We start from the raw sequence: 27,195 nt of genomic DNA, 5'->3' as shown, positions 1-27,195 counted from the left end.
TATGCAAAATGAGCATGTAACCTACTGCAGGATCCACACTGACTTGTACTCAAATGAGATGTTTAATTAAAGCAGGCTTTGCTTTAATTACACATAATTACCCTTTTGAGCCAGGCAGGCAATTTAATAACTAGACTTACATGCTAACCAAAAACTTTCAAAGCCACGTAAATCAGTCTATTTCTGATCACAACTGCTTTCTGATTTGTAAGCTGCATAAACAAAATGAGTAAAATCTGTTTTCTTCTTCCAAGGGACAACCAGTATTTGACAATTTAACTCACAGAACAATGGAGATACTGAATTACATAAATAAGAAGGTGAAGCGCAAGATGTATACCAGGAATTTGTGTTTAAACCTTTTGCTTTGACTTAAAAGCATTTTAAAATATTAACTAAGTAACACTACACACTCTGTATGCACATCAAAGTTTTAGTGGAAAAATCACATTATAACAGTACAGTACAGCCACTGGATGATCATTTATATATGCATCCTCCTGTTCTAGCTGTGCAAACATTCAAACACTTAGAGACTTTTAATGTTAAAGGAAAAGGTGCTATCGCCCTGTGTCATCTGTGTATGGCATTCACAGTATAGATGGCACCTAATGCTGTACCTGCCAATAGTGTCTCAGTCACAAGACTAAGCCAAGAGAGTTTTTGCATCTCGTGCACAAGCTGTTCATATTTTGAGAGTTTGTTCCGGACATTTGGGTTCCTCTTTCCCCTGCTGTTGCCTTGTTTTCTCCTCAGTCCTCCCTTTTTCTCCAGCCATCCCTTTCCGAGTCCTATTCTCTCCGGACTCCTTGAAATCTTGTTTCAAGTTTCTAACTCCTGCGGTGGCATAAGATCATTGACAATCACGATGTTATTTATCACGTCAAAGAAAGGCGTATTCCTAGGAAACGTCTAACTTGCCTAATTTACCTAATCCAAGGTAAAAAAAACTCCAGCTCACAGTGCAGATATCACTTAATCCTGATTCCTTCTTTCATCAGAAAAGACAATTTCCAGATCATGATGAGCATAAAGCCAAGAGGGTAAATTTCACCACTCTTGGACTGCACGATACCACCAAAGCAAGCACATATGGTACTCAGCTTCTACCTGGTTGCTTTATGGGCCAGAGGTCTTCTCTGCTTCTCATCTGGTCCTCTTGGCAGAGGATTTGCACATTCACCATTTTCAACATTCCTGCTTATCTTCCCTGTACACAAATAATATCAGCAGATGCCCAACTTCATGAGTTTAAGTTTCGGCAGAATCCTTCCACCTCTCCCAGTCTAAGAGAGTTATCAAAACATTTCTAATCTCTGTCCCATAGACACAGAAAGAAGATGGCCTGCTGGTGCCCCCTTTATAAATTGTTTTCATTATGTTATTCTCAGCTCTGCTGAGTGTGGCAAATACGCCCAGTTATCTGCAAACATCTACCACTATCTTAACTGAAGTCTTCTCAGAGCCTATTTTTCCTTTTCACACCTAACTCCAAATTTATTTTTGTGAAAGCTGCAGAGAAACCCTGATGACCTCACAAACAGGCTGTCATAGGATGTGAGAAATTGGAGGCATTAGAAGAGAGACTGTACTCTCTCCATTTCTGTTTAAGATCATGGACTACTAACAGTCTTCTAGCCTGTTATGTTCCCTTACAATTCAGGTAACTTAAGGTGCCCTTCAGTAGTCCCTTTACTGAGGTATTTTCCCATTTAATGTCTGGGATGGATTGAAGTAGCTTAATCCAGCTGCATAGATGTAGTTATTTAATGATATTTGAGGTATCAAACCCCTAGAAGTAGCAGAATATGACACAGGACCTATTGGAAACACATGCCTTTGATTTGGCAGGTGGAGCCATGCAGGATATCTGTGGCTTTTTTCATGTCTGCATTTAGCTAACTGAATTGGTTATGTAGTCACACTTTCCATGAACAGCACTGTTCAAGACTGACAAGATTTCCAAGCTTAAAATTCTGAAAGGAACAATTTGCTCTTTGGTCACTGCTGGTGTGATGACTAAGATAGTGTTTGAATTACAAGCTTTCATCATATAGAAGCCAATCATCAGCTTTAACTGTATTTCTCTCTCCATCACCTCTTGCCTTTTGACAATACTCTGGCCAAAGATGCACACCAAGAAAGTCCTATCTTTCTACCCCTCTTGGCTTCCCCAAGTCTAGGGCCCCTCCTATTTCAACTGGCAGGAGGTGGTTTCCCTCATAGCCTGAAGGACCATAAACAAAATAATACCTTAGGGCAGAGGAAGGTGCTAAAAAAAAGGAGATCAATCAGAACAAGCCACTGGAGGGCTGGTTTAGCAGTAATCCCACAGCTGGCTAAAGCAGGCTTGCTTTTCTTAGGTATTTTCACGGTGTGATCACCCTTGTCATGGAAAGTACCTTCCATTTGCAGCAGATGAGGGATTACTGCAGCTGCTATGGAAAATGACTGAGGAGGATTCTCACACCGTAGTCATAAAATTTGTTACTTATGGAGGCTTTCCTGATAAAATTCTGAATATCCCTCAGACACAGAGGCTCCTATTAATATCTGTCAGGCACAGTCTAAGCTTCTTTCCATGGTGGTGCAACCTGATGAACATTTGTAGGGAGCATAATTTAAATCAAAATCTTCTTCAGTGACAGGCACCGCCAGCATGGGTTTATGTGTTTACTTACCATCATCTCATTGCCCTGCACTTGCTCAAGACCTTTCATGTGATGCTAGTCACTCTAAAAAGAGTAGCTACACTTCAGTCTTGTTTGAATATAATGCTCTGTAATGAGGAATACGTCAGCAGATGTTTTAAAGAAACTGGAGGAGAAAGGCAGATGCTGCACCTGGAAGCAATGCCCTGCATGGGAGGATGAGTAACGCTTGAGCTGCTTTTAGAGGAAGAATGCCTTCTGGAAGGTAATGGGCTTGCACAGACTGAGGGGCAGTCAAAAATCACAGGAAGTTTGTCCTGGCAAGCAACTGGATTTTCAAATTATGAAATAGAAAGATTGATTAAGGCTTTTATTAATAATAATAACTTTATTTTTCTTTTTATATAAAAACAAATGCCAGATATAACAGTGAGACATTTCCCATTAGCAATCCAAGATTATACTGACACAAAGTACACTTGACAGAGTTACAACATATGACTGTTCAAAACCTAAAGCTCAATATAGAAGTCAGCTGTGTGATTGGTAAGTAGGTCATCTGTTGGGAACAGATGTGCTCTCTCATCTGCATTGCTTTGCCAGCTTTGATCTATAATGCCCTAAATGTCCTACTCTGCCTATCTAAAGCGAGTGGAGTGACCCAAAGGGATTATTGTCCAGAGGTCTCCTTAACCTGGAATTCATTTCCCACTCTTTTTCCTAGTGTGTTGGCTTCTAGTTCACACAAGACTGATTCATTTTTCCAGACTTGGAAAAGGGATGAAGGCAAGGAGATCTAGCTAATGATAATTTGAATATCATTTGGCTTTGCTGGTGGTATTGGCTTCTAGATCAAATATTTATTTTTTGAGGCTAAGACACTTTGTTTAACAGTTTATATTTTTCATAGAGTAATTAGTGCCAAGGATTGGCAGAAAGGTGCCTTTATGTGTATTCCTAAATATACAAATTGAAAAAACCCATGCTGCATTTGTTTAAAATACTAAACATTTTGTTCAGTTTTGCACATATGTAGTGACATAATTTAGGATCTCAGAGCCAAACATAACTAAAAATGTTATGATTCCCTCCGCTTTGTGGGACTCATTCTTTAGCCTTAATAGGCTTCACAAGTGTTGTTCTTGCATTTATATTTGTATTTTATTTATATATATATGTGTTCGGGAGACAGGGAAAATGCGAGAAGGAAAGGAAAATTTGTTTAGGGACACTCAGCATCCTCTTACCTCCTTTCATTTTAACCTTAATTTGCTTACAACATTAAGGCTAGCAAAAAAATGCCTAGGCCTTTAAAAGAGATGTAAAATTCTCCTTCAATATCTAAAACAAGCAAGGGATGACCAGTGGTGGCCTCGGGCAGTGCAGTTAAGAAGAGTGGTTATTTCTAGTCTACAGACATACAGCACAGGCAGTTACACCTTCTCTGTAGAAAAATGAAGCTGAGCATGCAGTCCCTACAGGAACTCCTCAAAGCCCTTCTCAACTAGCTCATAAGACAGGAAAGGTCCACATTTGCCCTTTCCAAGCTTTAGCAGATAAAGGATGACTAACTCTTAATGTGCACCCAAAACCAGGAGCCTATAATTTCTTCTTTACTGCAAGCAAGACTGTTTATTGTTTTGCACCCAAGTTACAGATTTCTTACTTCACATATTCTGCCAACCCTTCAACTGAAGCAGGCAAGGAGGGAAATATTTATTCCTACACACATTAACCCAAAGGGGACAACCAGAAATTAGTGAAACTTCTAAAAAACCCCAAAACAAACATGTATCTGCATCTTGAGTAGGAAACTACAGTTACCTTCAAACATAATGTATTCAGAAATGCATCCAATAAACCACTCTTGCTCCCCTAAATACATGGTGTGGTAAACAGCAAGATAGACGTGGGTAAATTAAAGTCAAATATCTCCTTACAAATCTTCTTTATTGCATTCCTATAATTGTTTAAATTGTAGGAATGTAAGTTAAATGTTTTAATTGCAGCACAAGGAAGTGTGTGGAGCATTGACAAAGCATAGCTGGAACCTTAATGTATTTATGAAACTGTATAAATTAATTAGTGTGCTTCAAACACTTACTGGACAGTAATAGCTCTCTGAATTCTCTAAAGGAATACAAAGCAACTGCATGCATAGATCTGTAAGCATCCTTACATATACCACACATCAACACAAACAGATTTTATATACCAAAGTGCGATGTGACAGTAGAATATGGCCATTTGCTATCAGCTCAAATACCTCTTTGCATTCTTATTAGTACAGATGTTTCAGCTCTTAGATATGTCTCTACTGTTTTTCCCTCTAATTGGAGGTGTATAAACTAAAGCATAATAGGAATATTGCATTTGAAAAAACCCTAGGACTTTGTGTCCAATTGGCAATAACTTCAAGTGACAACAAATGTTCAAGGCATCCAGTATGAGGTTTGGCTGTACTGTTGATACTTAGTTTTCCAGAAATGGGAAAAAAAGTCAAGGGTCTGATTTAGGACAAGCTTTATACAAAATGAGTTTAAATAGGATGAGATCACTTCAGCTCTCCCTGTTATTGGCTGGTTGCCTTACTGTCAACAGAGGAGCTGAAAGATGCAGAACTCACTCACACACCAAGAAATCTTACCTCTATCTGCACCTGGACATCACCAAGTTTGTTTTCAGCAAATGGAGATTTTCTGGTCTGTCCTCTCCTGTGCCCAAACTTGCATTTGTTCCTCAGGACTTGCTCATCGTCTTCAATGGGTCTCCGCACATATTTGAAACGATCTTTAAGTGCCCGTTTCCATAGTAACTGCGTGGGGGAGAAATATCTGTCATTACCTAAAGCAGGTCACTTTTTTGTATCTAACTCTACAAAGAAGTGTTTGCCATTAAGCAGAAAAAGACTCATAGGGTGGCATCACCACATTGGTGGCTTCAGGACAGAAGGAAACACAAGCACTTGTGGTATATGACTCTGTGGGAACTAACAGCTAGGGCAATGGCACTGCTGTGACTTGCTGTGGATAACAGTTATTGAACCTTAGGGTTTAGATCTCTCCTATATAACAAGGGCTGTCAGTGAAACTGCAGTTTGCTTTCCTTTTCTCAGGTCTTACTTTGGGATCCTCCATTCATGACATTGGGTCGTAAAACTACGTAGGGAAGCAGATCAGCTCACGGATGCCGAAGAAATTGTGCAGTGGGTTTTTTGGGTTTGGGGTTTTTGGTGTTTGGGGTTTTTTTAATTTAGTGCATTATTTTTCCCCTTTCTCTGGCGGCATCTAAGTGGTTGCACAGTTGTATGATGATTGTATCTAATAGAAGGGAAAGACAGAGCGGGGCACTGACAGGCTGGGAGCCTACAGGTATACTGGATCAGCTGTATTTTTAAACTGAACTCAAAATCAGTGAATTAAGAGGATCGTTTGAGTAGGTCCTAGTCTTTGTACAAGGTATGTAAATTCAAGATTCCTTGGCAACCAAAGGCAGAGTTTATGTGGTCCCACAGCTTCTGTCACACTTTTGTCTTTCTTTACTCGGGTATTGAAAAGTCACTTCTGAAAATTAGATGGACAGCAACTTCCTTGTGCATCCTTATGGACTGATGGCTGTTTCCATGCAGCCCCCAGCTGGATGTCCCACGGCAGGACCTAGACATGCCAACTACTGACATGTGGGGAACAAATTACTAAGCAAAGGCTGTTAAACACATCTGCAGGCAAAACCTGCACTTTTGAATAGTTTTGTCAATCCTCAAAAGCAATTGCTTATTCAAGTTATTGAAGGGTATCAACAGTCAGAGGGACCAAAAATTGGTCAGAAAAGTGACTGTAAATGACAGAATGTGGCAAGAGAGATTCAAATAGCTCTGACCTCATTTTCTAAAATTTACTCCAATACTATACTCACGTAAGACTGTATTTAAGCCTGTACTCACTGACGTGCTAAAACAAAATATAAACAGAAATATGATTACCCTAAATCTCTTACCAAAATTGTGTCATTTATTAGTCAAAGTCAAATGATTTGAAAGGTTGACTTTGGTGTAAACCTGAATTCAGTAGAGGTAGATCAGGTAGTATGGTATCTTTCTTTGCAGTTAGTCTGACATGCCTGCCCTTCTCACTCACAGGATACAGCTGACAGGGTCTCTTAAGAGGTGATGGTGAAGGCAGTGTGACCTTGCATTTCTCCTGCTGAACTTACTGTTCCCCCCTCCCTAGGGTACTAACTGACTTACAGGTCCTCAATCCTAAAAGCAAGACCTCTATTAATGGTGGAAGAGCTATGAGAATATAACCCCCGTGGTGTCTACTTCAGCTGTTCTTGAGCAGACCTGGGCCAGCCAGGGCAGGTATGCCCTTCCTAGGGGCACATGAGCCCTTACTGAAGTATCCTCTCACTGCCAGTCACACTTGAACATCCAAGAACCAGAAAAAAAGACCAAACCCATCTGCATTTCTAGTATGTAGACTTCAGACTTAGGATTCTGCCAGAACAGGAGTCATGTCATGATCAACCTAAACATAATGATTAGAAATACAGTACAACTGCTCACCCAGTCTTCTCACAAGGCATATTCACAGCCTCCATATCTGGAGGCTTACATGTCAGCACCATTTTCAAAAGCAGTAGGGTGACTACATGCCTTGAAAATCCCCCTTATTTTCCACCTGAATCTTTAGGGTTCCTAAATACACTTACAGTTCTTGACCTATGCATTTTGATGCAAATACCCCATCATTATAAGCCTAGCAAAATTTATTTGGAAGCTTGCTATTTTAAAGCTGTTAAGAAAGAAGCAAGCAAAAACTTTAGCTAATGCTTCTCTGAAGTGTTGAACAGATGTTATAATATTTTAAAACATGATCATCATGGAATTTATTAGCAGCTGACAATTTAAACATCTCCGTAGTTGAGCTCTGCGCAGTTTCTTTCTTTTGAAAATTTTATTTGGCTAGAAGACATTTTTTCGTATTATTTCGCATGAAAGAATATGCTAACACCTATACAAGGCTTTAAATATCCCTCAAAGTTCAAAACATTCAGCTGTTTCATCCTCCAGTTCCCCAATAAATTAAAAGTTTTAACTGAATCTATTTCTGTAATAGAATTCTCATAAACTTAGCCAAGTCCCTTCTTACATACCCATTTTAAGAATGAGACTGCAAGCACATACATTTATGTGGTTTCCCTAGTGGGTAATGCATCTTCTAAAAATTATGCTTTCCTTACCATTTTCAAACCGATAACTTTTTTTCTATTTATTTCCCTGCCTTCACACCCCTCCAAAAAAAAAAAACATCCCAAGAAGGCTTACCATGCTTGTAAGGGAGTAGAAGGATTAGTCTATCTGACATTGGAGGGAAAGGATTACATGCAGATTAAAAGCAGTAATTTCCTAGCAAATAATCATTTTGTGTGCAGCAGTTACATAAATCAGGCATGTCAGCACTGAGATGCTGGTTTGCACCAGCACTGCTCGGCAGCCACGAGCTCGAGGGAGCCGCTGATGTAAAGCCCCCTGGCAAGTGTTGCGAATGAGAGAGCCCTCTCTTTTACTTTATGTCATGGTTTTCTTGAAACCGTATAATTTTCGACATGCTGAAATTAAATAAGGGAAGTAATTCTTTCCGAATTGTTGGGTTTAAGCCTTGTAAAAGTGACCAATACAGATGGAATAGAATACAAAGAGAATATCTTGCAAGTTGTCAAGAAACATTGTCATTCCAATTTGCTTTTGGCTGCTGTGTCTATGATGTTGGCTTTTTCTGTACAAACTATTTGTCTGTAACTTACAAATGTTGCATTGGTTACAATATACATTAGAAATCTAGTAAGCTATTTCATGATTAAATTAAGATTTTTATTTTTTAAATGCTGTATGTTAGATTAGGATAGCATTGTTCTGTAAGTAGAAGGAAACATCACGGGAAAAGTTCCTTAGGTAATCACTTGAAAACTCTTTTCACCAAATGCTAATCTTGGAATTAATTTCATTCCAAGTACTCTATAGACCTCTTAAGTGAGTTTTGTCGTTAATATAAAATGATTATTTTTAATATTATTTAGAATTTCAGATAATTCTTTCTTAATCCCTGCTTCTATGGTGACCTCATAAATAAAATTCTTTTTAAATTCATGGTACACGAGCAGCTTATTTGTGACTTTACTTGTAAATTAATTCATTTAGGATCATATTCATTGTCCTGACTATATTGCATTGGATAGCCTTCAAAAAAGGGTGGATGGCACAGAAGCATATTTTTTTCAATACTGCAAAATGAAATGGGAAACCTTTTAACCAAGAAAATAGAATTATGGATAATCTACTAATAAGTCCTGAAACAACAAATCTTTAATGGCCTCTCATTGCAACAGTATGAGATTGAAAATATCAGACTGCATTTCTACATAACACACGCATTGTTTAAATGATTTGTTTAAAACAATTTGAAATTGTAAATAGGAATTCTCCAGTATTTTAGGGAAAAAAAACCCAACAAAATAAACCTCACAAACAAACTGAAAAAATGGAATGTTCAAAGTTTTGCAAGTAATTCTTTTTCCTGTCATGAAAATACTCGTGCGAAATTCGGTGCTCTTAAGTTTGGTTGTTCTGGTTTTGTTCCTCTATGTTTTCCAGCAGATCTTTCCCCTTCTCAGTTGTTCAAGTCATTTCATTTTAACAAAAATGTTGCAACAAAAGTGCTGACATTTACAGTTCAAAGGTTCTCCACCCATGTACATCAAGAACATCAAGTTCTTTGCCTACTGATTTTCTGCTCTTGGTCAGAAGATTCTGGAATATCAAGACCTTTCATGTGATGAGCTTTCCCTTTTCTCATCCAGGAAGCCCAACCGCTTGCCCCGGCCCACCCACACCATGCACAGGCACACACACTGGCCCAGGGAAGATCCCAGAACAGTTTCTGCTGCATCCTTCCAGCAGCCAGGACACATCCATTTCTGGTGAAGGGCTCAAAACTGCAAGACTCACAAGTTAAAATTAAAGTCACACCACTACAGACCTTCTCAGGACATCTCCTTAAGAACTACTGCAGCCTTTTGCAGAGCCCAGCAGATGCTGTGGCTGCTCCTCCACCCCAAAGGGTAAGAGAACCTTTTAAGCATAAATTTAAACTGAATCTAGGAACTGAGACATGGCACAGCAATAAATGGAGAGCAGTAAATGTCATTAACAGTACATTGGGATAGAGCATTTTGCACGGCAGAAAGGAAAATACTCAACTGCAGAAGTGAGCTCCAGCACACCAGAGTGAATGCAAAACTTGGTATGCCAAACTGTGCTGAGCCCTTTTGGTTTTTAAAATACATGCAACAATTAATTCTTCCTGCAACTTCGTCAAGAAATTAAAAGTCCAAATAATGTAAACGGGCTTGTTGGTATTCTAAAAAAAACCTGAATAACTTTATTAATTTACCAGTGCTGAAAATCATTGTTTTCAGAGGCTGGCCCAGCTAAATTGCCGTGTTTGGTGTGTCCCATCCTCCAGCCTTACAAAACAGTGAAAGGAGGTTGTTATCTGTCAGACGCAGACAGCTGTGCACAGCTGGTCACCCAAGGCTCTCTGGAGTCCACAGAGAAATAAGAACTTATGTAGTGCTATTCCTCTCTTCCCAAGGTAAAAAAGAAAACCATATTACATGAGCTGCATCTCCAGAAGTTTATATATAAATGTTATTTAATAAGGAATTTAACTAGGATTTTTGCTTAAAATACTGCTCTATGCCAGTTTTCCTTTTCTCCATTAACCTGTCAGTCCCCAAACAAAGACCTTTCTGCTTTACCTCTGAATTTTATTGATGATAGATTCCTTAAATACTTTCAATGTACTATTCAAAAAATTGTAATAATGACAACCAGTTTAAGGTATACAAAGCCTCTCAATAATTAATATTTTACATCTTACATTTTAATACTATTGTCAGGAACAGCAAGCAGCAATTATTGTCCCTTGATAGCTGGAGGCATTTTTAAAAGAAGAGCCTACAAAAATTTTGCTTTCTTGAGCTGCTGAAGATCATTTCTGAGAAAAAAAAAGAAAGAATGGCAGTTGCCAATTTTTTTTGTTCATTTGTTTCTTAAAGGTATATGAATTCAATTTTACTGCAAGTCTTGTGATAAGTAGCTGTACATATGTTGCAGGGTTTGTTTTAAGCCACTGCTGTTGTAACACACAGCTATCTCAGATCAAGAAAAAAATAAGTATTTATAGCCCTTATGATATACATAAGAACATAATGTCTAACACTAAGGCCAATAAAAATAGCAGTTCATTCTCACGTCCTCCTCCAAACTTAAGTATACAGGCATACACCTTCAGTGCATTTTTTCCTGTCTCAACCCAGGCAGTGGAAAGGGAGCTGGCCCAGAAAGTGTTAGACTAGCAATATTGCAAACTGCTAATTCCAACTTGCTTGCTTATTTGCGGTGGTTATTGCCAGACGTGCTTTCTAGTAAGCATGATGGAAAGATCAAAAAACAAAGAACAACTTCTCTGAAGTTTCTGCACCATCACATAATTTCTGCCAGCACCAATTCTGCGATCAACCTGGAAAGTAATACCATTTCCTAAAGAACAGAGTTAAAAGTAGTTTCACCCAGTCTATGGCCCTGCTGCAATTAAAGGCCTTTGAAACCTAGCTTAAGAACCTCTGTTTAAAAACAATTTTTAAAAGTTAAAGGCTGTAAAATGGTTTTCAGACCTGACTTGAATATCATTCCAGCTCCCCCACATAAAGGGAGCCAGATATGCCATAACAGTACTCAGAACCCCACCCGAGGACCAACATTGGGGTATTCAGAGAGGTACCCTAATTAAAAAAGGATAGACTGTTGCCATCTGATCCTTTTGCTCCCTCTCTCCTCTTTGAGATGTGCTTTTTTCCTTTAGTCCCTTCCCTTCTACAATGCCTGGGCTCAGGAGAGAATTAGAATAGCCACCACGTAAACCTAACCTTTTCTGTTTTGTTTTGTTTTCAAAATTATTTTGCTTTCTACAGTAATGGCACATGAGATATATATTTATACATGTTTAAAGCTAACAGTCCCCACTGAGGCTCACAAGCCTCACAAGGTGCTATAAAAGTATCACATGGCAAAGCAACGATGTGAAGTCAAAAGGTGACTACTGTCCTCAGAGACCACAGAGTTATATATATATATATATCTTGTGATATGGGTCACAAGAGTGAAAAAAATGTAGTTCAAATTTAAGTCATCTCCTTCCACTGCTTTCAGTTATGTCCCCACTGAGATTACAAAAAGTGGGTTTAGATAACTTTTTTTTAAATTAGGCCTAGATTCCAGACATACTTAAACCACTGGTATTACTGAATTTTGTAGTTTGATATCTAACACATAAATGAACATAATGCATTGCAAGACCATCAGTCAGATGTTAGTCCTCATACAGACAATTTTCTAAAGAGTTGGCTTTTTTGTTTAAAAAAAAAAAAAGTCACATTTAAATTTATCTTTTGGAATAATAACTCCAGAAGGAAAGCATACCCAACAACCAACCAGGGACTTCATGTACAGGTCTGTATGATCTCACAGTGGCTTTGAGATATGGCGATAACTGGACTAATCTTTAATTAATATAATGAAATAAGAATGTGATTTGCCAAATGCAGCCAGGTGAAGCTTACAGCTCCGAATAAAGCCAGTATATAAGAAATTGTTATTGATTTCTTCTGAACTAGGTTATTTTCTTGTGATTGATTATGTGGAAAAAACCCCACAATACTTACAAAGCCATTCCCATCTTCATCAAGGAATGGGTATGCCTGCAGCAGAGCACTGACAACAACGTTATATTGCTGACTGTTCGGATATCTGTGCAAACAAGATGGAGACGTAAAAGGAATAGTTGTTATTCTGGATAATAACAAACACTAGGGTCTATACTGATCTATATTAAACTGACTATTCCTCAGGCAATCAATTCCTCTTCAAAGAACAAAGGGCACAGCTTTAATGCTTGCATGAAATCTTCCTCTTGTCTTCAACAGATTTCAGACCCTTAGCCTCCTCTACTTAAACAAGTGTATTAAAGAGAACGGCTTTACATCCTTTTGAAAATTTACCTCTGCACCCAATAGGTAATGGCCCCATATAAATCTACTGATGTTTACTCACAGTGATCCTTCTAGGTATTTTGTCATGTCTGCTTGTAAAAATTCAATAATCCTTATTCTCATACTGTGATCAGGGCATTTTTTTTCTGCTAATACACACTTGACATCATAAGGAAAGTCTGGCAAAGCATAAGAACTTGTCCACTGCAACATCTTGTGTCTTGCAAAAAATGATTTCACATTTTTTCTGTAAAAGAGAAGATTATATCATCACAATCACATCCTTCTTCCATGGAAATGCAGACAAGATGAGAAGAAAAACACAAGGAAAAACTCAACATGCAGGAAAGGTACAGCTATAGAAATTCAAGGCTTGCTGTCCTTGTTTTTGCATAAAAAATACCTACAAAAGCAGCAATCAATACACACAGAGTTAAACCAGATGTCAAATGTGAAATGTTATAACCAGCAGACACTAGAAGGTGGTTTCTAACTGAAAGTGGAAGGCAGAGCAGAGGTCTGCGGACTTGTACTGTTGCAAAATAACTTTATCTGTCTTCATTTCTAATGTGTTTCCTACCACTTCTGCTAACTAGAACTATAGTAAGACAAAGAGCTTAATTGAATAAAATACTATACATGACATTACCTAAGACTGTCCTCCCCAGGGGAAGGCAATGAAGGGATGAGGGCAGTTATCATCAGCACATGTCTGGGAACAAAGCAGACACAGCCAGTAAAGTTCTGGTCAAGAACACCCTGACCACTATTTACAGATGTAACACCCCAGCTGGGGTGAAATTGAGGCAGGTTATCACCTCTGGCTACTCAAACCCTAATTCTGAAGGAACACAGGGAAAAGTAGAGATAAATTTGGCTTGAAGTCAGTCAAAAGCCACCTATAAGATGGAGTGGTTCTGGCAGTCCCGGACAGCTTCCCAGTCATAGTAGTGCAGATTCAATAAAGAAATTTCAAATGAGAGGTGCCAAAGACAACTAGAGAGTCCTGTTATAGATGTGCTATCACTGCAGTTTATGTTTGCTTTAATTTAAATTACAGGGAGCAATTTGAAAACACCTAGCTGACTTTAAAAAAAAATTTCTAAAATAAAATGCTATAATTATAGGTGACATATGTAGATGCTTAAATGGTATAAACGTACAGATATAGATATCTGAATTAATCATTTTCAGTCTCTTTATTTTCACCAAGGAGACATAAGCACCACTGAAGTATGACAGAACAACCAGAATACATCTAAATCAGATTGGATGATCCCCCTCATCTATTTCTTTCCACTAATTATGAAGAAAATTAAGATAGCTACTGCAGCTGTTGAGACATATACAGTATAGATTTCAAGTTAAGGATTCCCCACTTGAGGGATGCAGATAAAAGTTTCCACAAAAAGAATTGTGGCTGGATGAGGCATGCTCCATTGTCCCTCCCAAACTTCACTACATTTTGAGTCTATGAAAGTTACAGAAGGAAATACTGTTAGACTTCAGTCCAGTCTCTATGGTAACCTATAACAAGAGCTAGGTATATAAACAAGACTTGTGAAGAGTTCTAGCAAGGTCTTAATGGGGAGGTTTTTCTATCTAATCTTTTTCAGACAGGGATGTAAAAAAAATTAATAACTTACTCAATGTGAGCCAATATCTTTAGGACAGCAAAATCAAGTGCAATACCAATGGATGAGCATTTGAAATACCTTAGTTTACACTGCTTTTAAAGACTATTATATACCTGCACAGCAGCTTATTTGGGTCCCTGTAGCCTCAATACCCTCTTGAGTAGATTAGCGTGTAAGTCTCAACCTTGCTGACCTGTTTATGCTGTGACACCATCTTGGCATCTTTTAACGTAGCTTGTAGGCTATCAAAAACTCTACAGCCATGATATAACTGCACCAACCCCAACACTACCACATATGGCAATATAGTGCTGAGAAAAAAAATGTATCATTTGGGTACTCTCATCTGATCTTAGCAGTAGTAGCAGTACTCACAGCACTACCATTTCCCCATGCAAAAGAGGTACAAAATGGTCATGTCTTTCTGAGCTCATCGGATTTCTTGAGACACAAATGGTTAACAGCAGATGCAAAGGGCAGTGAACTTCTGTTAGTACTTTGCAGTCTCAAAAGAAGGAAAAGTTGTTCAAGAAGTGACAACATATCCACATAGACACATTCATGTCCTTTTTTGGTGATAAATTAATACACAAATGGGAAAATAAAATTGAACTCACATTCTGAAATCACTTGGAAACCCCTCCTGTGCAAATGAAGTGCAGATGTTCAATGTAGCATCAGTGAGCCACTCCACAGCCTGTAAGTCTGCATCCTGTATTTTTGCCAATTTTACTGACAAAAGTGACATAGCAGACAGGCTATTTTCAACATGCTATCATTTAAACTAGCTCAAAAAATGGACAGAAGTTTAAAACTTACAGTCCTTTGTATCTTAGCAGCACTGAAATTCCTTTTGATGGTAACACCAGTGAAGCTGAAAAGCCACTTCAAAAAGTGGCAAGGTTTAGCTGATTCAATTCAGGCAAACTGAATTATATTCAGCTACTTGAGAAAATAAAATTTTCTTGCAGTTGGGGTGGCTAATAGCCAGAGAGGCATGGTAAGTTTCCCCTCCACCAGTCCCTTCACTCTTGCCACCACAACAAAAATACTCCAAATTTCATTTATCTTCAGCCTCATTCAACACAAAATACTTCCTTGTTCAAGATTAAATATTTTACTAGCTCTTGCTGGATTCATCACTGTTGGGCAGTCACATTGAAGATGTGCAGTAATATTTTACGATGAAATACAAGCTTGTTTGAAACAAGACACAACTCCACATAAACTTTATCCTCAGAAATGCTCACATGCAAACATGTTTAATTAAAAGAACAGTTCAGTTCAGCTGTAAAGCTGTTCTCCACAGTCAAGGAAGGCCTTGGCTACATGCATAAATCCCAGTGCACGTACAGGTTGAGATGTAGGTACGAACACATATAGCCCATTTCTAGCCATCCCTCTCTGGCCTTCTAGCTAAGCTGAGACAGAAATTAGATCAAAATCTCAAAACACAAGCTACTATATCTTTTCTGGTCTGTCAGTTCTTGAGACTTTTGATTCTACAGCTAAATCAATCCAATGGCTAGCTCTGGCAAAAGTTCAGTCCCCCTCTTTCTCTGCTGTCACACATCCGACTTACAACTCTTTCTTACTGGTACTGGGAAGCCTCTAGTCCTGCAACAAGTTACAAGGAGCTATGGTGATAAAATTTTTGATTTTTCTTTTTGGTTTAGTTTTTTCACAGTCTAGGTCCCCAAAATGGCTTCCCATGAGGTGAAAAAGGTTGAGCAGAAATTTGCTGACATCAGTGGGTTCACATTTTCGGTACATTCACATAAAACTCAGCACATGGGTGGAGTCTCAATAGATTCCCATTTTTCACAGATGAAGGTCTAACCTTTCACATGTCTACGTCACACATTGGCAAGACTCCAGTCTAAAGATTTGTAGGCTGGAAAAAAGTCCATGTCTACAAAGTCAAAGAAGACACAGAGGAGAAAACATGGAACTGGCAGATGTGAAGGAAAGGAAAAGTCTGCGGCTGTAGAAAATACACCATTTCCCGAACATATGTATAATATGCTTTCAACGTTATGACAACATTTAAGATTGTAAAGCAATTTCCATCAAAAGGAAGAAATTATCACAGAAGATGAAATATCAAAAGAAATTTTTTTCCCTTTCAATAGTTGATAAAAAAGGGCTCTCCTATTCACAGTTATGAGATCTGTGCCTGAAAAATCCTCATGCCATTATCTTCAGGCGCTTCACTGTCGTTTCCAACTTTTGAACTCAAATGTAGAGTTTCCCAGTTATTCCCTAAAGCCTGGGATTTGCAGTCTGCCCAGTGCTTGATGATCGCTTTTATTTTTCAGTTCCCACTATACATAAGGGCAGGCACCCTTTAAACTGAACAAGAAGTTACCTGCAGCAGTGTTAGCCAACAGACTAACACTGGGAGCTGACAGACATCAAAGCTGCCCATTTCCCAGAGCAGCTCCCACTTCAGCTTTTCCTGCAGTAACCTTGCTATAGAAATCATCACATTCAGTATGAGCAACAAGTTACAGACAAAATTAATCCACTTCCAAAAAAGTTTGAGAGATGCAGACACAACCTTCTTCTAGAAGGAGTCCAGATTTTTTGACAGTTCCCATTTTGAGGAGCTGCATCACATAAGGGAAGGCTCTGCACTTCCACCTCATGTGAGGGCAGCAGCTGTGGGATACAGACAGGGGAAGTAAAAATGCTCCTTGGGGAATCTGACTGACAGAATTGCCAGCTAAGTTGGGCCATTTAAAAAAACCCAGAGTTTATTCATATTCACCTGCGTTAAATGTGCTATACTCCATCCAAAGAATTTTAAGGGTTTGGGGTTTTTTTGTTGCTGTTGCTTTTATGACTTTGCTAGATCTTAACAAGGCAATGTAGTTCGTGTCTCTCACAAGTCACTTGTAAGATTTGGCTCATTTCTGGTTTGGAATAAAGGAGATTTAGCAATTTTTTTTTTCCCTGCAAACTTCTGTGGAAGGCTCACAGTACCATATCAATAAATTCAGCTCTGCTGACCTGAAGTGCTCTAAAACCATAAGTCCAGTTGTCTGGACTTCCAAAACACTGCGGCAACAAGCACAGAGAATTTATTATTATGACTCTTCTTGGTCTTTTAAATTTTAAGTTAGCATTCTTAAACATCCTGCTGCAATGACAGAGACATGAAATGCTGACTTAAAGAAAAAGTGCAGAAATTCTTGCATCCACATAAAATGAAAATGTAAATTTAAAGAATGTCTCCCAAACCCTACGCAAATCAAACCCACATATAGAACAGTTTTGTGAAGATGGAATAACAATTGAATTGAAATAACCAGAAATCATAAAAATGGAATTATTTTTCTGTTATGATACGTCATTCACCAGGAGAATCTACTATTGAAACAATAAATAGCTTCAGAAGTATTGAGACAAATTCATAGCAGAAAGATTCAACCAATCTATCACTGTTAAAATTAATGGGCTAGATGCAATTTATGATTTTGGAATCCCCAAAGGTATAATCAAATGAAGCATGTGATGACTGTACTTCTGAAAATAGACAGGCAGTACTTCTTTTCTTCTATTATTGACCATTATCAAAGGCTTAACATGTTGAGGTTTTTTATGTTTGCTTCTCATGTCCTTGTGAGTTAACTGAAAAAAGGACCATCACATGTACTAAAAGTAATACTGATGATATCCAGAATGAGGTCTTTGCATGGAAACTAAGAAACTCTTAAGCTATACATAAAAAAGCACAGTCCTGCTGAGTCTTCATTGTAGGACTATAGTGTGTATATGTATGCATATAAAAGTAATATTTGTTCTCTTGTATAAATGGAGGAAAATCATCCAAAGTAGTTGACTAAGTGACAATTTTTCAGGCTAGCTGCTCTTTCTCTCTTTTCCTTTTAAAATTTTCTTTTCTTCTTAAAGCACAAGTGTATTTCTGATAAAACACATCAAATAGACCAACAATACTTATATATGGGTAATGGGGAAGCAAAGGAAAAAGGTCTATAAAGATCATTAGCAGAATGACATATCAAAACTAAAAGACACTTCAGATGCAGCTAACCAGCAGTGAGGGCAGTTGCCTGTAGCCTGACTGAAATAGATGAGACTGCCCTAGTTAAGGAGAATTCCTCCACTGAGGAAATGGATGACCCATGCAGGCCCATCATGGACATGAAGATGGATGCCAAATTCGTTTTCAGATGAATCTTCCAATTCATTGTCCTTGCTACCAGCTCAAATATATGTAGGCACCAGCACCAATATTCTGTCACTGCTGGCAATAGCTTTATTGGTATATGAGCACTTAGGAGGCTGAGGTTCAGTTGAGCACTGACCATATCTTCCAAATTCACAATAAATAGGAAAGTTCAAACCTGTCAAGGCCGGATGGAAGATCCGTTATCCTGTTTGTGTTCTGAGAAAATTACTCCAAGGCATTCAGGCAGTAAATCTGTTACACAGCACTTAAGAGCTACAGAGCATGTTTTTACAGAAGAAATAAATGTACAAATAAACATGTACCAGGACATCCCTCTTGAAGGAAAACAGCTGGGCCATCATATTGGAAACAGTAAAAAAGAGATACATTAGGGATGTCATTTGCTAAGCAAACATGTTGAGGAAAGGCAGACAGAAGGTATAAACCAACCAATAAAAGGTTGCTTTTTCACAGCACTATCAGGTATTTACAAGTAGTGCAAGCCTCTGTCTTAGCAACAAGATAAACACCAGGCTTCCACAAGCCATAAAACTGCTAGTACTCCAATACAGAAAAGCAGGAATATAGGAAACATATCTATTGAATTGTCCTCTTTAGCTATCTTATTGTCTTCACAGACAAGCGCTATTTCAAGATTAATCTTCTTGGTAGGTTAACAAAAAACTGGTTGTTATTACTTCTGTCATTTCTAGCAAAAAGTTATTTCACTAGAGTAGCTTGCAAACCTCATCTGGTTATATGTATGCACAATTTCAATACAAGAAAAATAAAATTATACAACTGCTTCATCCGCTTACTCTTTATTTTTATGTTTAAACAATCTTCTTTGATATTTTGGTAAGATTTAGTAATATAGAAAAGTGTATTTAACACAGTTGTTAGGACTACCTACACAGGAAACATAAAGAAACTTTGAGCCAATTCACAGCATTAATAATCCATAAGAGCACCCATGAATTCACTTCAAGCAAAACCATGCAGTTATTGAAGCTGTAGTTCCATGAATCTTTTGGGAAAACAGAAACAAAACCAAAACCAAACCACAAAAAAAACCAACACCACATAAAAATAATAATAATAATAATAATAAAAAGCAACCAAAAACCCAACCCACAAATTTTAAGTTCTTCTTTTACAGATTGGATTAAATTAATGAGGCTATAAGTATAACCCTAGCCAAATATCAATAATTTAAACTGTACAATGAAATCAATCCCGTCACATTAAACTAACCCCCTGGCTGAACAGACTCTAGAAGTGCTTATAGTAACTGCTCTACAGTGGATGATGTGGGAACACCCACTAAGTAAAAGTGGAAGTCAACCTTGTTCTTAGCTGCTCTTCCAATTCTGGCCTAGCTCATGAGAAATGGGTCCCTACCCTCCCTAAACAGAATAAGACAGTCTAGAGTGTTTTATTTGCAAAACAACCTCCATATATTACTACAGCTTTCCTTTCCCTGTTAATTAAGATGAGAGACTACAGGAGAGAAACAAATGCACAGACTTAAAATCAGTAGAAACAACACACTAGTTGATCTATCAGAAATATCAACTGACATTATGCCAAAATACAAAAAATAGCCACCATTAATAACACTGATGTGAAAAACCCTTTTTCACCAGGGCACCTAAATCTGGAACTTGAGTGAAAAACAAACAAACCAACCAGCTCACCCAGCTTCAAACTAAGTTTATTAGCAGGGAGGGGTGTGTGTGTTACTTTTATGCTCTTGGCTAAGAATCTAACATTATATTACAGTCAAAGAAACTTTTTCTGTTCTTGTAATAGTTTTTTTAAAACAAACATCTTGTTCAACCCTTCATAACCTGCTTACAGCTTTCATAATTCCCTCAAGCATATGAAACATTAAAATTTTCCATTTGTTGTTGAAAATGTAATAAGTGAATATTGCAGGGAAAGGAAAAGAAAAGGAAAAACAAAAAAAATAAATCAAACCTAAATTCTATCATAAGACATTTATCAGCGTAGGTCAAGTCATAGACACATCTAAACAGCATTGATCTCTAAAAATAGTATTTAGCTTTGGATGAACCTAGTGCAGTAGTTAATGAATGCAATGGCTGTTTAACTCCATCCACATTCTTAGATAAAACAGCTGTTTCTGAGAAAGATGTTTTCCAGATTTTCATTTGAACTTTAGAAAGAAGCCCTCATCAAATTTACTCAGGTCTTCAAGACTACAAATCATCACAGCTCCACTGACTTCTACGACATCTACTACTTCACTGAGAAGGGGCACTTCATTTACAGCAGCAGACTTCCCCTCTCTTCTCTGCCCTGAGCTGAAATGGCACTGTTCTTTAGCAGTCTCTTCCCCTTAATAGACCATTATGGGCCTCTGAATGGTTTGTAATGACAATATTTGCTGAGAACATTTCCTAAAGTCAGTCTATTCCTGTTCCTGGTTACCCTGATTCACACAACCCATTTAAAACTCTTTATACAGCACAAGGCAAATTAGTCATAATTAATTAAAAATAAGCATCCTTTGGAAGCACAGGTTAAAACGCATCATTGCAAGACCATATTAGTAGTTTATTCTGAGGGTTTAAGTGATTTGGGTTTGTTTCTTCAATAACAATGCTGACGGGATCTTTGGGTTTGGAGTTTTTGGTTTGTTCTTTTAAAGAACAGAAGCAGCAAGACTTTATTTTAAAAGCATTAACTACGTGATTCACTAAACTCTTTCCTCCGTTCCCAGTCAGTCTTATCACTAACTCCTCGTTAAAGTGATAAAATAGACATTTTTGCAGGAAGATCTCCCCTTATCTCAGAACTGTGAGGCCATCAGTCACATCTGTGGGGGAGAATGGCAGAGGGAGACACTATAGCAGGTGGAAATAAAGGGGGATAACGATAAGCAAACAAAGCTTTGCAAACAAGAAAATAATTGCCTTGTAAGAGGAACAGGACTCTCTTCCAACACTAACTGCCCATCTCAAAGGAGAAAAGCATGGGTAGGAGGGGAAAAAAAAAAAAACAGAAAGAAAAAACCCCACACTTTGTCTTGCCTCCAGTTTCTAAGGGACACTCGTTTTGATACCCAAGTAAAACGAGCATCCAAACGGAATCAGCATACCTACCTTCACTAATGCTATATTTAAGGTGCATCAAGCACACAATTTTTTTAATAGCCATACTCCAGTCTGTAATGACTAATTTGTCAGATTGCTGTTGAAAACACATCTGTAAAAGACAATTTTTAAAAATTATATAAATAAAGACAAACCTGTATCTTGCCCTCTGCATGAGGTAACATGAAACAGTGAGCAAGGACTGAGGATGGAGGGCAGAAAACACACCATCAGGCTTTTTCATTCAGCCAAATCCTAATAAATTTCTGTTTCTGCTGTTTTCTAAATATACCTGGATATAGCGGAACCCGGCCTCCAATAATTAAGAACACTTTTTGTAAAGTATAAATGAAGCAAAAAGAAGTGTTTACATCATTTTCAAAAGGCAATGAAAATGTAATGAATATATTATAAACTCACTTCTGCTTTAGCACTCTGTGATCAATTAGTCCTTTTTCATTTTCACTTGAGCACAGATATTTTTTCTGCTCTACATGACCAGAAGAATTTAACATCTGTCTGTCAGTAGCCCTGAAAGAAAAAAACAAAACCAAAAAATTTACTGTCAGGTCTTCTGCAGCTTACAGAAAAGAGGATCTTTAGGGTTCTAAAATACCAGTGGCACAAATAGAAAGGGACAAAAATTAACATATTGAATAGTCATGATTTTACATGATGCTAATGTCTCCTAATCAATCAGTTCAATTATCAGACTCTGACAAATTAAAAGGAAAAATATATATAGTACTGCCTAGTGATATTCTAATTATTATACAGTTAAAAACCCAAGAAAAATCAACCTTCTCAGGGGATAACTGCTATCCTCATAGCCTGGCATCTCCTAATCTCTGGGAGTAACTAACCATTACAGGTTGAAAGATGTAGGCTGAAAGAACTATTTACACAGTATTGCAAGTAAGTTTCTATTTAACCGGAACCGGAACCTTGAAAAGTTGTTTTTTCTAGAGGTTAAGTCCAAAGCTTCAAGTCAGCTCCGAATGCCAGCTGGTCCCACAGTCCACTGTTCATGGTTATCTACTTTAACTCTGGCTCGTCACTAACACCAAAAACTCCAGATACAGACTTTGCTATGTGCCACACCAAACCATTGCTTTCCACTTAACAGTTGTGTCCACTTCTCTTCCTCCTCATATTCCTGTTATTTCTTGTTTTGTTGATAGAAGCCAACATCAACAGTTTTACCCTGTACTGAGGGATAGGCAGAGCTTAGATAGGGGATACTGTTATGCTGCCAAGAATTCATGGCAGTCATCAACCACTTTTTTATTTCTGAACTTCATCTCTTCAGAACATCCAAACTCTAAAGATGCTTTAGAAACTCTTCTGGCCTCAGCTGCACTCAACACATGAAAGGCTGTTATTGGAAGTGACATTAGTTTACCAAATTTATAAGGGGAGTTTTCCCTTTCTATGAATCAATATTTTTCAGCTATGCAGTTAAAGCAAACAAACAAAAAAACCCCCTATTATGTTTTCTGAGTGGCTCCTAGAAACAACCGATTGTGAAATTGGAAAGCATCTTAATATTTACCTTGTGAAATTTATTTTTGAACTCCTCACACACACATAAACACAGTTTCTACTCCATGATTTAGAACATATCCACCTTACCAGTGACAGACACAAGATCCTATTTCCATGTCCTAAACCAAACTGCTGGAGATGTAAGTCACACTCAGTGTCCTTTCAAAAATTTATTACTTCCACACAGAAAGTGTTCACCTATTGTACTCAAAACTCCATGTCCAACCAACGACTTCATTTCTGTTTCTAGCAGCGAGGTGAATTCAGCACAATTCACACACAGTCAGAAGATGTGCTAAGGACATCAGGATAAAGAGGCTACAGCCAGGAGTGCACCAACAAGCACTGGGGATAGCATTCACCTGAGAAATACAACAGGGAAACACTGCTGAGAGCTCCTGGAAGCTCCACAGTGACTTCAGCTGACTCAGAAGGACACTGTGACGATGCTGCTTTCTCCCCTGCCCTGAGCAATGCCTTCTCAACCCTATCACTATTCCTGGCGGTGTGAGCTGGTTCTGGAAATGGGCCTGACTGAGAAATAATTCTGCAAAACAGAAAAGGTGGTTGGTTTTCACCTGGGTTCAAGCACCACAGGAGAAGGGCTAGGAACACACACACTCAGTTTTCACCATTGTTTCCCTGCCACTGTGGGACCACACACTCAGCTATGGGTCCTACTAAGTGCAAACCCTGCCATAGTGACTTTAATCACTGCAATTCAGCCTAACACTACTGAGCGATGGAGGAAATGTGTGTTCACATGTATTGTGGAACTATGAATTTTGAATTTGTTCAAAACAGTGTCTCATGAACTTTAGTCAGGAGTCCTTGAACTAGATCAAAAGAAATTATTCTTACAGGATTTTGTTCAAAATGTAGTAAATAGACAAAATAATTTTATACTACATCACCAAGACAAGCACTGCAGAGTTAAGAAAAATGTTGCAGCTACCTGCTTATGAGGATACATCTTTTAGTTTTATGACAAAATGCTACTTTTACTACAGGAGCTTTTCCATCATTTTATACCCCAAACTGGACAGAATATATTGACTTTTTACTCATCCTAAAATCTATGACTGAATGCATCTTAAACGTGCTTGAGCTTTATTCTGTCATTCTTGGTGACACAGAAAAGTTTTCAGAAACAGTAGGTCATTTACTCAACTTCCCTGTAAATAGAAGGATGCCAGCATCTTATTTTCCAGGAAGGAGGCTAGGTAGGGAAAGATTTTAATGTAAATTATATTCGCTAACATTTGATATTTTAAGCTCTTAATTTTTTTGGAGTCTGCAGAACTGCACAGCAAAGCTGTGCCCTCATACTACTTTAACTGCAAGATCAAATTCAGAGTTTCCTTTGAGAAACTGAATTTCAATACGCCTGTGACACAAACACTATCTCTGGCTAAATCATTATTTTACTCCAAGATTTGCAAGTATTTAAAAGTAAGTTCTTCAAAAGCTTAATATTGTAAATAGTGAAAATTTTAGCTATAGTGAAAGTTTGATAGTGCTTTGTCCAAATGAAAACTAGGTCCTAGAACTGGATATGAAGAAAAGTTTAAGTTAATTAATGGCATTGTTCTGGAATGTTGATGCCCTATTTAAAACCACAAGGTAGTATCTAATTTTGCATTTCACATGTTGTTACAGATACTTAAAATTTAAAAAAGTCACAGCTGAAGAGCTAGTAAATGCCAGTTTTTAAAATGCCACGAAAAGAACACAGCTATACCCAGACTGATATATTCTGTGCATGTACAAACTCACCCACTGATTACTTCTGGAAACTTTTGAGAAGTGGTTTCACAACAGCCTGTAAGGGAATCCAGCCCACTTTTTTGTTGATGGTATTTTTTAATCAGGTCCATCAGCACTGCCTGGTGCCCAATCTTTTTCACCAGCTGTTGCACCATACGATCATTAAGTGCCAGAAGAGCTGCACCACTTACTTCTTCTTCTACAGATTGAAGGGGATAAAAGACATACTGTAAAATAACTTTACAGTTACAGTTACATTCTATATGCCTAAAAACATGATGGAAGGCAGGTCAAAGGTAAAGATGCTTTCTACTGCCAGCTGTCACTTTCAACTGCTACTGTCTTTTCCTAAGCAGTGCCAGGAATCACTGGTCAGATACCTTCCCCTAACAATAAGCCAAGTCTGAAATATGCAGAGGCTGAGAGGTGACTATTTTAATGCTTTAAATCAGGCCTTGCTTAAACTACAGGAGACTGTCACTTGTTAATGAAGGAAGGCAAGTTTTTTAAGAGAACACACAATAAATAGGCTGTTCACATAACAGTTTCTTGTGCACTCTTTTGCAGAGTGTTTATATGCTCAGACATAAAACGTTTACACACTACAGTTGCATTATTTCAAAAGATTTATACAACAAAAAATGGGCCCTGTCAAGACTTTTAAACTGCCAGTTCTGATTTGAGGTGTCTCTATTTATATACAGGCTTAATCTCATCCCCCATGATTTCTCAGAGACTTCATAATAAATCGGTACACATATGCTGATTTATCAGATCTATGTCAGTTCTCACCCTAATAAATTTTTATAAAAGTCCGAAGTTGGCATATACACACATGCCCCAAAACAAGGTAGGCAGTGCCAATTAAAGGCATAGCAAGAATTACTAAACAAGCCCCCCCTCCAAACAACAAAAATGCTTACCACGGAACTTAGGAACTAGTTCTCCTAAATTTCTCTGTTTCAACCAGTTGCAGACTTGCTCAACCGACCAATTTTCCATCTTCAGCTGTTGCAGTGCTAAATTTCCCTGTGAAATTGAAAGAGAAGATTATTTTTATGCTGAACTCTAAACTGAACTCCAACATTTCATAGGAAAAAATGCACTTAGCAAATAAAGATACATCTACATGTTCTGAATAGAAATAGTGCAAAATAATCCAGCTAATGCCTGTTATAAGTGGCAGTTTCCTTGGATCCCTTTCCTCACCTCCTCTCCCTTCCCTGCTTTTTCTCTGCTCTGAGACAGCCTCATTCCTTATAAAACACGACCTGCTCCAGTACCATTAACACCCAGATTTCCTCACAGAGAAGAAAAAAGGTGTGAAATTCACCACCACCATAAGGCTCATCAGGAAATGGCTGACATTTTACAGAAGGAAAAAAGCAAACCACCCCACCATCAGATAAGAGTCTATCACCTATACGTTTATAGTCAATCAAGCACCTTAACCCTCTCTGCACCACCACCCAGGGCAGGTACCCAGCAAATACTTAACCCTCAATTACCAGCAGTTAGGGACAATAAAGATGGAGGGGAGGGGACTGCATCTCCTCTTGTTTGCTAGTTCTGTTCCCCAGCCTCCAGTGCTACCTGGGAAGATGCAGCGGGTACCCTTGGAAGGTAGAGGGTGGGCATGGGGGTCTCTGGGAGAGCCGGGATGCGTACACCCGACCCTCCAGGTGAATCCGTCCTGCACATACCGAGTGCCTCCAGTCCGAAGGACTGACTTGGATAACGAGAGGGGTACATCGCATACCAAAAACAACAGCAAACTCCCCAGAGGAAGATTGCTGATGAAGACAGCTTGTTCCACGCTGCAAACTTCTCGGCAGCAGCAAACTCTCTCCGAGGGGGATTGTCTTACTAATATGTTTTAGCTCTACTACGTAAAGGAGCACCAAGTGCTTCATGACCATGCTTGCAATGCACAGCAAACAACACTACAGGACATTGTTCGAGTCAATTTTTCAGATGAGAATACATGTGTCTGGCATCGTTGGCCAAACATTTCCTTCCATACCCTAAGCCTGCACCAAACTCTAGGCTAACAAGAGGATTCACCCACACAAACCTCATTAGCATCTGCACTCCAAAAAAAAAAAAAAAAAACCAAAAAAACCCAACGAAACAAACAAACAAACAAAAACCCAAACCAAAACAAAAAAAAC

At 38.3% G+C, this 27,195-nt stretch overlaps 1 protein-coding gene across 1 annotated transcript in view; it reads right to left on the bottom strand.

Moving 5' to 3' along the window:
- Positions 1 to 26,794, bottom strand: part of SAMD3 (sterile alpha motif domain containing 3) — a 37,746-nt gene extending 10,952 nt beyond the window's left edge. The window contains exons 1-7 of the mRNA XM_018078237.1: positions 26,728 to 26,794; positions 25,948 to 26,053; positions 25,034 to 25,223; positions 22,133 to 22,243; positions 12,823 to 13,008; positions 12,435 to 12,519; positions 5,299 to 5,466 (exon numbers count right to left, since the gene is read on the bottom strand). Coding sequence (XP_017933726.1) covers positions 5,299 to 5,466; positions 12,435 to 12,519; positions 12,823 to 13,008; positions 22,133 to 22,243; positions 25,034 to 25,223; positions 25,948 to 26,053; positions 26,728 to 26,781 — 900 coding nt within the window. The 5' untranslated portion in view covers positions 26,782 to 26,794. The remainder of the gene's footprint in view (positions 1 to 5,298; positions 5,467 to 12,434; positions 12,520 to 12,822; positions 13,009 to 22,132; positions 22,244 to 25,033; positions 25,224 to 25,947; positions 26,054 to 26,727) is intronic.
- Between the last annotated feature and the right edge of the window lie 401 nt (positions 26,795 to 27,195).

The sequence above is a fragment of the Manacus vitellinus genome, unplaced genomic scaffold, assembly GCF_001715985.3.
Source record: "Manacus vitellinus isolate BGI_N305 unplaced genomic scaffold, ASM171598v3 scaffold_4_pilon, whole genome shotgun sequence".
Lineage (NCBI taxonomy): Eukaryota > Metazoa > Chordata > Aves > Passeriformes > Pipridae > Manacus > Manacus vitellinus.
This window is presented reverse-complemented; position numbering and strand designations above follow the sequence as displayed.